Raw genomic sequence first — 12,118 nt, 5'->3', positions numbered from 1 at the left:
AAATAAAAATTAGAAAGGGAATTTGTACAACTTGGGATGACAGTATACCTTAAACAAGTTCTGTGGATTTTTAAGAAGCAGAATCAGAAAATTATCAGAGCTAGAAGGGACCAGAGATTACCTAGGTTTATGGATTTCTAGGTTCAAGATATTTTTCTCATTCCATAGATCAGAATCAGACACAGCCATGTAAACTGACTGACCAAAGTTACCTAGTAAATTTCTGGCAACAGGAAATAGAATCCACATCTTCTAATTCTCAGTCTAATGATACTTGTATTACCATGCTAACTTTTAAATAATTTGCTGAAATAAAATCACATCTTAAGGGAAAAAAAAGGAACCTTTCCCCCATCCTAACTATTGTTTTGGATTGAGACAGTTTCCTTGATGCAGTTAATTAGAGCTTATACTGCCAATGACCTAAGTAAAAAAAAATCTTCTATGTGGCAGAGCCTGAAAATTAATCTCCCGGTTCACATAACTCCTGGCCTCCACAAAGCACTCACCATGCTCTTCAAGATATGCCTGGAGCCTGTTGATGAGATCTTGTTTTATTCCCTTGGTTTCCAAACCACGAGCAAGACATTCCTGCTTTAGTTCAGCAAGCTGAGAAAAAAAGAATAAAGCTTATCCTTAGTTAACACAATTAATCCTGGTCATGAAGAGTTAGTCCTTACAAATAAACAAAAAAGCATAATGAAAATAAAGTCCAATCCCAAATATTGACCTTAATCCCACCAAGCCTCTAAGACCCCTGAGATATTCTACTTCCCTGTAACAATATTCAATATGCAAGAGGACTTCTCTAACAGACACTAAGCATCCACTTTACTAAAATTCTTATCTGCTCATGCACCTATTTAATATTACAAATCTAGCTATTTCTGAATAATTCTAAGGGAAAAAAAATCCTTTTTTTCCTAAAAATTACTGTGCCAGCTAGCATATGGGAAGAATGAATCTTTGAGCAGAAAATCCAATTATCAAAAAGCAGATTCTCCTCACCATCTGTTACTCCATATCCTGTACTGCAGTCTATGATATACATGCATACAGGTCTGACCACTGTAGAATTAGGTAGATGTGTTAGCTAGATTAAGGTCAACAATGAACTGATTAAAGGATTTATATCAATGTGAAAAAAATATTTAATGGCATGCCACAGAGCTCTGTTGAAAATTTTAAAATCAGTAACTTAACTAAAGATATAAAGGGCATGCTTCACCTTTGTAGATGACAGAAGAAGGAAGGAGAATTGATGGACTACAGACAACTAAGCTAAAAAAAGACAACTCTTCAGGGAGGACAATGAGCCAAAATGAAGATTCAATTTAGAAAGAACCAGGTATAAATATAAAGTCCTGCACTTATATTCAAAATTTCAGCTGTAAAAAACCAGATGGAGATATGGCTCAACAGTAATTCAAAGGATAAAGACCTTGGGTTTAACATGATTTGCTATCAAAGTAATTCTAGGCTATGTGTAAATGAAATATAGAATCTAAAATAAATGAGGTACTAGCCTTACTGGGTTGTATATTCTTATGTTAAGGAGCATACTGATGCATATGCTGATCCAAGCAGAACAAGCAGGAAAAGGAAAGCTCCAGAAATCATAAATGCAGATCATACACAAATAAATGTTTGGCCTGAAAGAAGGCCTTGATGGTTTTGAAGTACAGATCTAAGACCAACCAATAGCAGTTAGACAGCAGATTCTGACAGAAAAACTATTATAACTAAGGGAGTATGCTCGGCATCTCTAGGTTTTCAACCAGGGAAGTAGTACCACCCCAAGGAGGAAGCACTTGGAAATGGAAATTGGAGTACTTTTTTTTAAGGTCACAATCATTGAAGAGATGAGGTGCTAATGGCATTTAGTGGGCAGAGCAGGCAAGGATGGTATGCAGGGAACTTTCCTACTCAACATGCCAAAAGCACCCTCTATTGAGAAACATGGTAGATAATCACCCACTATAAATGTTTTTTTTTTTTTAAAGGCTTCTGAAGATAAAAAGTGATTGCTGAGTGGCTGCATAGCATAATAGTTAAAAACATGGCCCCTGAAGCCTGGCTGCCTGGGTTCAAATCCCAGCTGTATCACTTACCAGCTGTGTGACCTTGGGCAAGTAACGTAAACCTCTCTGTCTCTCAATTTCCTTATCTGTGAAAGGGTAATAATAACAGTACCTATCTCATATACTTATTTTATGAAGATTAAACATGTAAATGTTTGTAAAGTGCTTAGAACAGAACTAATAAGCACTTTATAAGTGCTTAATAGATTATGGGCAAAGGATTTGACAAGATTAGATAAAATCAGCAATCCTCAGATTTTTAAATTTCACATATTTTTAAATAAGTAGAATGACATGGCTGCCAACTTTTTACAATATCGCAACCAGGTCACAGACCAACACTTTCGTTTAAAAAAAAAAAAAAATCAATAAAAACTAATTACTAGAAAAATTATCACAAATTTGGATATAGCAGTGATGTCAAGCTGCCTATAAGTTTCTAAAAGTTTACACTAAATTTTTCTATGTATCTCATCATTAACCAGTAACAAGTAATTCATGGATCAGCATTGGACTGCAGTCCACACTTGAACAGGCTTCATCTAGAATGCAGACTCTAGATGATCTCTAAGGTCCATATTTAAAGTAAGACTCTTGATCTTTCCCACACTGGTACTTTATTCCTTTATTTTCTTTCAACTAGCTAGAGAATGAGTCTTCTGATTTTTGTTACATTAAAAAATTTTGTTGGTTTGTTACAGAAGTACTATGTTCACCATATAATAGTTAGAAAATAGTGGAAAGTGTAGAGGAAAATAAGTCATCTATAATCCCACCTTCAAGAGATCGCTTCATTTTAAATAATTAATTCTGTGTTTAGGGAAGAGTGTTGGTTATTTGCTTACAAAGAAATACAGCTCCTTTGTTTCCTGTAACTCCTAAACTTTCCTCATAAGCCTACATTTCTTTGTTTTCTCCTGGTTTAAACAATATTTTAGGCAAAGTTTAGTCTTTCTCATAAATAGTTGTTCTGCCTTCTCCTTCTTATTTCCCAAAATAGTGCCTAGACATAGGCAAAAGCTTATAAAGGCTACCAAGTGACAGGAAAATTGACAGCCAGTGCTGGTTTTACACAGGATGCTGATCTAGTATGATCAGATCTAGACTTGGGTCTGACATAAAAGTGGCACAATTGGTTCCAACTGGTCTTTTAGCATGAATAGCATCCATCGTGAATACTGATCTCACAGTTGCCTCTACTCATCAAGGTCTCAGCTCTCAATGGCTCCCTATCCCTAACCCTAGGTCTCTGTTCATTCAGCAGTGGTCTCAGCACCTCCGTGACCCACTCCCTAGTTGAATGGGAATATTATACATTGTTTCTACATAATGTTGTATTACTTGAATTATATTGTGGATTATTTTCATATATTAGGATACTATTTTAAAAGGGAAATAGATGAGTAAAAACACAAAATAGCTGAAAATGGAGTAATTTCTTTCACACATATTTCAGCACATTTCTATTAGAACAAAAACCTTTTAAAACCTCAAATAAGAACTAACATATCAACTCTTACCATTTCTGTAAGAATTTTAAAGCATTTATTTAAAAAGCAAGGTATATTACATAAATTGTATGGTATGTGAATTATATCTCAATAAAGCTGTTTTTAAAAAGTTATAAATTATATACAGGATTTAACATTAATGTAAAAATAATATATACATATTTACACACACTTGATGTATGTACACAAGAGGCATGAACAAGAAACAGATAAGTAATACTTGTTGAATTTGGAAAAAGGAAGCCAGTTAGGGATAGTTGTAGGAAGGAAACTTTCCACCATATACCCTTTTGTACCTTTAGAATCCTGAACTTCGGCCTGAAATTACCTATTCAAAAAATAATTTTTAAATGTCTTATTTATTTTTCAGTGTCAGTAAAGTTTTCTCCATTCTACCTATCCAGTCAACAGAGGAAAGACAGATCAACTGACCATATAATACATTTGACATTAATAATTTATTGCCCTGTGATCCCTTCTAGTTTACTAATCTTGGATTTTGATTCAAATCTTTTATTAGAAATCTTTTTCACCTGTTATCTGTCCACATGGTTTGTAAACTCTTTGAGGGCAGAGACACTTTTTAATCACCTGTAATATTTCATAAAATAGGAACTCAAATACGTTCTTATTTCAAATATCAGTATGTGACAAAGAGCTAAGTAATTTGCATGTATTTTCTCATTTAATCTTTACAATAAACCTATGTGGTTGGTACTATGAGCCCCAACTTATAGTGGCACGAACATGCCAACTCACTTCTCTCTGATTCAAACCCATAATCTTAATTACTAAGGTGGTGACATGGCTGGCGCGCGCGTGCTCTCTCTCTCTCTCTCACTGAGATTCCTTCTTTGGCCCTATTTCATTCTACTTGTACCAAATGCTTATTCACTTCTCTGGATCTAATCAGCATATCCTGTTAGCTCTACTTTGAAATTTAGCCAAAATCTAATCCCTTCTCACCATCTCAAACACTACTACCCTGGCCTGTCTCTCATACAAATTCTTTTAAAAAATCTCTTCAGCACATCTCACTAATAGTTTATTCTCAACAGAGTAATCAGAGTGATCTTTTGAAAATTTAAATCAGATCATATCACTCCTATATTCAAAAATCTTCACTGGTTCCTCATCTCCTTAAGAGATGAGAGTCCTAACAATCACCAGAGGCAATAGCCTCTTTAAGAACAACCAGATGCAGCTCCCTTCCCCATAATGTCGACATCCCTTTTCAATATGAAATAAGGTGGTCACTGCCTAGACACCTCTGAAGATCAAGGAAGTGATTAAATGAGAGAAAGGGGTAGCAATAGACAAGATAGGATTTACTAAGTCTTTTAATAAATATTCTTTTCTTTAGATGCTAGGGTATTAGAATAGCCAGAAGGAAATAAATGAAATGATGGAACTATAACCCATAATATTCTTTGAAATTACATATATAACTGCTTGTTAAATTGTACTTTGAAAGGTATCACCTTTTTGTATATATGCTGTACTTCACAATAAGGAAATAACTGAAATTGTTGACCTGTAACCCAAAACATTCTTTGAAATTTGCTCTCCAACTACCTGTTAAATCGTACTTTGAAAGTTATCACTGTTATGTATATATGTTAAATTTCACAATAAAAAATGTATTTAAAAAATATATATATATGTTGACACCACCCAACTGTGCATTGGAAAATGGTTAAAATAACAAATTTTATGTTATGTATAGTTTATCATGAATTTTTTTTTCAAATGGAAAACAACAACCGAAAAAAACACACTCACATACAAGGCCCTATGTAATCTGCTACCTGCCCTCATCCTTATTTCTGTGACTCCTCCTCCCTTATTATTCCTACTACTACCGCTCACTCTGATAAGCCAAACTGGTTTCTTTTGCTACTCCTCTAACACTTTCCACTGGGCTCATTCTTTCAACTCCTTCAAGTCTTTGCTTAAACATAACCTTCTCAATCAGGCCTTCCCTGGTCACCCTATTTAAAATTAAAATGTCCTTCCTACTGTACTACCTATCACCCTTTCCTATTTTTCTCACCATTTGACACAGTATAAATTCTATTTATTTATTGTGCCTTCTCTCAGTAAAATACAAGCTTAATGAGGACAAGTATTTTCTCTGTTTTGTTCATTGCTGTATCCCCAGCACCTATGGTAGGTGGCACATGGGAAAGGCTCAATAATTATTTTCTAGATAAATCCCAAACCTTTACCACCAGGCTCTCAGCTCTTGAGTGAAAAACCCATTTCCAACTGACTGCTAGACATCTCCAGTGAATGTCCCCAAAACACTTAAGCCCCAAACTGAACTTATCATTTTCTCTTCCACACTGATCTATAAACACTTCTGATTCTTTATTTCAAATCTCTCTAACATTCCCATTCTAATAGCCACTACATGTTTTCAGATTTTAACATGTTTAATCATTTGACGAAGTTATTGAGCACCTACTGTGTGTCAAGCATTATCTTAGATACAGGGATGTAATCAGAAGGAAAACCGAATGAGTCCTTGCCCACACAAGCTTACAATCTAGTAGGGGAACAAGACAATCAATGACCATATAAATAGTTGATTTTTTTTTTTTTTTAAGCATGAGGTCTTACGAAAGCACATAAAAAGGGGCCTGATCATATGTGTGGAAAGGGAGAAGAGGGGAGGCTTTCTTGGGTAAATGACATTTGATTGACATCTGAATGGTGAATAGTCACTTAGACAAACGTTATATGGGGGGAGGGAAGTTAGAGGGGAAGTGGCAGGAGCACTGTAGCCAAAAGGAAATTCAAAGTGCAGCATATATGAAGCTTCTGTGTTCTGAGGTAAGGAGGAGAGATGGTAGTGCACTGTGATTAAGAATATGAATTTTGGAGACAGACTGTCTGGGTTTCAGCCACTGCTTACTAGCTGTGCAAGTTTGGGTTCTCTCATCTTAAAAAAGTATTAATAGTATTTACCTTATAAGGTTATTGGGAAAATTCAATCAATCAGTTATTGTATGGAAACAGCTTCCACTTTGCTTGCCATATAGTGTTAGCTACTAACAAACAAAGCCATTATGAAGAAATAAATATGGCCAATGTGGTTGTAGTGTGAGAAACTAAGCAGGAGAAAATGGCAGGGGAGTGACTAGTATAATAAACATGTAACTGATGAAATCTCTCCCCCTTCAGAGTCCATTCTCCATATTGCCAGTAGAATATAAACTGGTCACATGAGGCTCCTCCTTTCAAATTTCCAAAAAACATCTCCCTTCTTCCTACACAACAAAAGCCAAACTCCGTACACGACTTAGACGGCCCTCTACCTTTATAGTCACCTAGTTCACCTACTTTCCCTTCCAACCTTTAACCACCCATATATGTGTACTTTATGCTTCAATAATACAAATGTCTTATTGTTCTCTCTTTGGAAATATGGTACTGTTACAGTTCAAAAAACATTTGCATCCACAGTTTTGTCTCTCTTCCCACTTGTGTCAGAATGACCACACTTCTATAAAAATCTCCAGAAGTCAGCAGTCAATGTGGACTTTCACATCAATTCAGATAGATAATACAATACTTTTTCTTCTGTTTTAAAGCTTGTACCTTTCCTCTGAAGTCCCATGCTAAAGCCCCACATTTTCTTTATAAAAATGGAAAGATTTTTTTTTAAAAGTGAAGAAACCCTAAGTCAACCCAGAAATCAGGATCACTCCATCAAAATCACAGAGTAACCAAACATTAACTATCCTGGAAGTCAGAATTAAAGGCATGGGTTCTTAACCAGAGGTCCATGGACTCTTCAGGGCTACAAGGTAGTTTTATGAAGCCCCTCAACTGCATGCAAAGTATGTGTACATGCCTTTTTCTGGGTAAAGGGTCCATACCTTTCATCAGAGTTTCAAAGATATCTGTGACCTCCAAAAGGTTAAGAAGTGCTCTAGAGAAAAAGCAAAGACAAGCAAATGTGATTAAAAGAGTGAGTCCTTTTTAGGCTGTCAGGAGTGCCTCATGTTTTCTTAGATTATAATGCCTGAAATCAGGTAAGAGGTCATTTTGTAAAAGTGATTTAACAAACAAATGCAAATTTAATATAGACCTGAAAAACACAATTTATCATCCATAAAAGCAAGTCACAGAGGAAGCTAGTGACTTACTCCAGGGATTTCAAAAATGAGATGAACAAAAGAAAATATTAGATCTTCTATTCATAATTCCTTTTTGGCTCATCCATTCAAAAATTCCTTTTTTGTGTATATTTTAAAACATACATAACAGTATAGTAGTACCTACGTAATTTACATATAAATAAGCATACATATAATACAGGTAGTTGCTCAATTTTTTTTACTTATCATGATAAATATTAGAACACTGATATAAACTACATGTTTCAGTGTCACCAACTTAACAGTAACTCCAGAATAACAGAAAACTCACTCTACAGCTTAGAATCCAAGGGTAAGAAATATATCAGCTTTCACAAAAAAGCTAACTAGTGTCAACTACTAAGTGACTGAAGAAACTCTCCCTATTCTTCTTCCCTTAAAAATACTGGTCATTAAGCTCTGAAGGATCACTTTTCAGCTTCAGCAGAAATCAGCCTGGTTTGTTCAAAGTTCCCATGACATGTGACCAAAACATGTGATGGGAAAACTATCATAAAACCACAAATGGACAACTAATCAAGACATTCTCTTAATTTACCCTAAAAGAACCTACTCTTTTCTTCCAGGTTAATGTTAATCTAAGTGTGAAAAAGCTACCAAGATTCCCAAAAGACACAGAACTTGAAACAGCTTCTGTGATTCGAAGTGTCACCCAGCAGTGACACCAAGAGATGCAGGGTCTCACCTGCGATATGAAATGGGACAAGATAACCCTAGCCTTGGAACTGTTTTTCTACAGTGCTGCAACTGTAAATTCTCTCGGAGAGGAGCGGGGAGGAAGGCTGGCATTGGGGGGGGGGGGGGCGGGGGGCAAAGTGAGAGAACTCGAAAAACTTAAACCTAAGCCTCAGTGCCTTTTACTAACTCGTAAGCCCTCCAGAAGACCAAGCCTCACCCAGAGGCCTAAGGGCTTTCTCAGGGTTCAAAGTTCACCCGGAGGGTGGGGGCGTAAACCCACTAGAAAAGGAGAGGAAGCATTTTCTGGATCACGTTTGGATTCAGAAATACACAAAGGTACCTGGCTAACAGGGGAATCTCAGCTGTGAACAACAGACAACCCAAGGAAGAAAAAGGGGTCTTGGGTTCGGCATTGGGGAGATGAGGAGGAAATCCCTGACGTAATGCGGCTCTGACGAGAAACGAGAAAGGAAAGGTGACGGATGATACAGCGATGAAGAAAGCCAGGGCGCCGAAATAACAGGTAAAGATAACAGTAAAACCGCAGGAAGAAATGGGAAATTAGGGAAGGCGTAGCGGGGAAGAAGGGAAGCACAAAAGAAAAGCTGACTAACTACGGAGGGAGCCGGAAAACGAAGTGAAAAAGTCTGCAAAGAGAACGAGTAGGAGAAGGCGCAGGCCACCCTGCAAAATTCAGCTCCTAGAAATATCCAACTCAGCCTTTCCCCCCTTCACGGTACCTTCAGCTTATGGAGTTCCACCGTCTCTGCCGCCATCTTGTTACCCCCTCCACTCTGCTGGGGCTCCTGCCGCTGCCTCCGCCTCCAGGAGCTCCCGCCTAGGCGCAGAGAACCTTGGCCGACCAATCGCTGTCAGTCTTACTTCCACCTCACACTATCAGCTCTCCCCATTAGTTAATAGCTGGCGTCGCTCTCGCTCTTCTTCGCAACTTTCCCCACCTATCTCAAAAGGTGGGAGAGAGAGAAGGGTGGGTTCTGCGTCTTCCAGACGACGGAAATGGCGACAAATTGTGCGTTCCATTGCAGACAGCCAACCAATGAGTGGTGGCAGCGCTGATTGTGTTCCACCAATAAGGAGAGTGCAAATGGGCGGAGGGAGGCTGCTTCCTGGAGACCACAGGTGTGGAAGCGAGCGCTGCGCCCCGGGCCGGACGGGCCTCTGAAGTTGACAGGTAAGGGCTGGAGGGAGACTGAAAAGGGGGTGCTGAGAAAAAATGGGGCGAGGCAAAAGGAAAGTGAGGGGAAACGAAGAACGAAAGAGGAAAGCCAGGAGGAGCATGGGACGGGCTCAATGTTAGGATTTAGGATATTTTAGGTAGAGAGGGGCGGTGGACAAGGGCTCTTTCCGAACCAGGCATCAGTTTTAGAGTTAGCGCGATTTTAGAGCCGAGTTCAAACTACCAGAAGAGCCCCCAGAGTATGCGCTAGGGCTCCATCCCTCGAGATATTGAACTCGGGTCCCTTTCTAGCCCTTCAGAAGCCCAGGGCAAGTTCTTTCAGCGCCCCACACTTGAGAGAAGGAATGAGGATGTTTGTTGCTTACGAGCAAAGAAAATGAGAAACAGGGCGGACAAACCCCAGAAAAGGTGGGAATTAGAAGTAGCTTTACCCCCGAACTCTCCTTAGTGGTTCCTTGATTGAATCCCAGGACCGTCTTCTGGAAATCTAGATTATATAACCTCTTCCTAATTCCTTACTAACTTCTTAAGGATAGTAAAATGAGATACTCCTAAGTTTCTCTTGCTTCTTGAAGCAGGTCCCCCAAGCCTAAACTTAATCCTTCACATTACAGTTGAAATGTGAGGATCAGTAAAAATTACCATATGTCTCTAAAATGTAGGGAGGGCTTTTCTTACTTTTGAAAATTTTCCCCAAGACTGCAATTTTTCCTTTGTGCATGATGGGAAAGTTCTTCCATCCTCAGCAGAGTTCAGGGGATTTGGGCTATTCGGGAGACAACTGGGAAAACAAGCTCAAAGGAGAGGAAATTGAGTTTATACTTCTGCCTGATTCTCCCACTGTACTAGGATGAATGTGGGGGTGGCACACAGTGAAGTAAATCCCAACACTCGAGTGATGAATAGCCGTGGCATCTGGCTGGCCTACATCATCTTGGTAGGACTGCTGCATGTGGTTCTACTTAGCATCCCCTTCTTCAGCATTCCTGTTGTCTGGACCCTGACCAACGTCATCCATAACTTGGTGAGCACTAAACCACACACACCTACCCCAGGTCTTCCCCAACCAAAAACAAAATAAAATCACCAATTCTTTGAGGATTTTGCCTTCCTTCTGGGATCCCCTATTTCCTACCTTAGCAGAATTCTTGAGCTGAAAGACTACCTTCTGTTCCCCCCTCACCCTGTCCTTTCCCTCCTCCTAGGCTATGTACGTCTTTCTACATACGGTGAAAGGGACACCCTTTGAGACCCCTGACCAAGGAAAGGCACGACTCCTGACACACTGGGAGCAAATGGACTATGGGCTCCAGTTTACCTCTTCCCGCAAGTTCCTTAGCATCTCTCCTATTGTACTGTGAGTTTGGGAAGGAGATTGGTAATGGGTGATGCTAGATTGGAAAACACTTTAAAAAGCCAGGTACAAAGGCCCACAGCGAGGCGTTTAAAAGGGGATCTACCAATCTAAGACTCTTAGAAGATACCATGGTATACTAGTTATTAGGGAGAGAAGTAAAAAGTAGAAGATAGTAATCAAGCATTCCTTGCCACCTCCTTTGGTGGTAGGGGAATGGAGGGGGACTGAGAAATGATAAAATGCCAAATAAAATCAGATGATTTTACAATTCCAAACAGAAGTGAATAGAGGCAGAACTGATGTTCATCTGTGAAAACTGTGGAGACTAGAAACAAATTAAGATCCTTAATATTCATATAGGCTGAAACAGCTGCAGCTGTCATTTGTCACCTGTTATGAACAATGAAGAAACACAAACTGACTTATAATCTCCAGTTAAAGGTGCCATCTCATGATATCCCCAACCCAAAAATAAATACTGTTGATATGGCTGCAATGTTTTCAGATGTCCTAAGACTACATGCAGAACTGGTAATTTAAAATAGAAAAGAAAGTTACTGGAAAGGCATGAATATAAAAGGGAAGGCCAATCTCACTCTGTTTCTTCTCTCCCCAGCTACCTCCTGGCCAGCTTCTACACCAAGTATGATGCTGCTCACTTCTTAATCAACACAGCCTCACTGCTCAGTGTACTGCTGCCTAAGTTGCCCCAGTTCCATGGGGTTCGTCTCTTTGGGATCAACAAGTACTGAGGGAGGTGACTGCAGACAGGCATGGAGAAGACATTGGAACAAACGGCTACAAATCCTTCCTTCTTCTTCATATTGTACAACCCTTCTCAAACTCCCAGAAAAAGAAGAGATTGGAAAATGGGGCTGCCTGGGTCCAGCCCTGCTAGGAGCAGGTTTCTTTGAATCAGGAAAGGCAGGTGAGACAAGGGCCAAATCCTTCTCCTCCACAGCAGGAAGCCATGTTTGGGCAGTTGTTTGTTGATTAAAATTTTCCATATCTTCTTCACACACCTCTTTTGCAGCTCTGTTTTGCTGTGTATTTTCCTTATAATAAAGATAATTTTTTTCAGATATGGCTACAATATGGTCTGCAGAAAGTGTAGGGAAAGAGGGAAT

The 12,118-nt window shown here is 38.9% G+C and overlaps 2 protein-coding genes across 2 annotated transcripts in view; one reads left to right on the top strand and one right to left on the bottom strand.

The window, feature by feature from the left end:
* Positions 1–9,559, bottom strand: part of LOC119543056 (SAP domain containing ribonucleoprotein) — a 42,389-nt gene extending 32,830 nt beyond the window's left edge. The window contains exons 1-2 of the mRNA XM_037847693.1: positions 9,177–9,559; positions 510–609 (exon numbers count right to left, since the gene is read on the bottom strand). Of these exons, the coding sequence (XP_037703621.1) occupies positions 510–609; positions 9,177–9,212 (136 nt within the window). The 5' untranslated portion in view covers positions 9,213–9,559. The remainder of the gene's footprint in view (positions 1–509; positions 610–9,176) is intronic.
* On the top strand, positions 9,427–12,081 carry ORMDL2 (ORMDL sphingolipid biosynthesis regulator 2). Its single transcript, XM_037847694.1, has 4 exons — positions 9,427–9,628; positions 10,484–10,658; positions 10,840–10,991; positions 11,608–12,081. Exons 2-4 carry the CDS (start codon positions 10,485–10,487, stop codon positions 11,741–11,743), a joined length of 462 nt encoding a protein of 153 aa, XP_037703622.1. The 5' UTR covers positions 9,427–9,628; position 10,484; the 3' UTR covers positions 11,744–12,081.
* Positions 12,082–12,118: the final 37 nt, after the last annotated feature.

Source organism: Choloepus didactylus, chromosome 8 (genome assembly GCF_015220235.1).
Source record: "Choloepus didactylus isolate mChoDid1 chromosome 8, mChoDid1.pri, whole genome shotgun sequence".
NCBI classification, from domain to species: domain Eukaryota; kingdom Metazoa; phylum Chordata; class Mammalia; order Pilosa; family Megalonychidae; genus Choloepus; species Choloepus didactylus.
This window is presented reverse-complemented; position numbering and strand designations above follow the sequence as displayed.

Bases quoted from the DNA above. Each gene is read 5' to 3' on its own strand.
- ORMDL2 (XM_037847694.1), top strand. From the start codon at position 10,485: ATGAATGTGGGGGTGGCACACAGTGAAGTAAATCCCAACACTCGAGTG. The intron at 10,659-10,839 runs GTGAGCACTAAA...CCCTCCTCCTAG, and splicing joins CCAACGTCATCCATAACTTG to GCTATGTACGTCTTTCTACA. The intron at 10,992-11,607 runs GTGAGTTTGGGA...TTCTCTCCCCAG, and splicing joins AGCATCTCTCCTATTGTACT to CTACCTCCTGGCCAGCTTCT.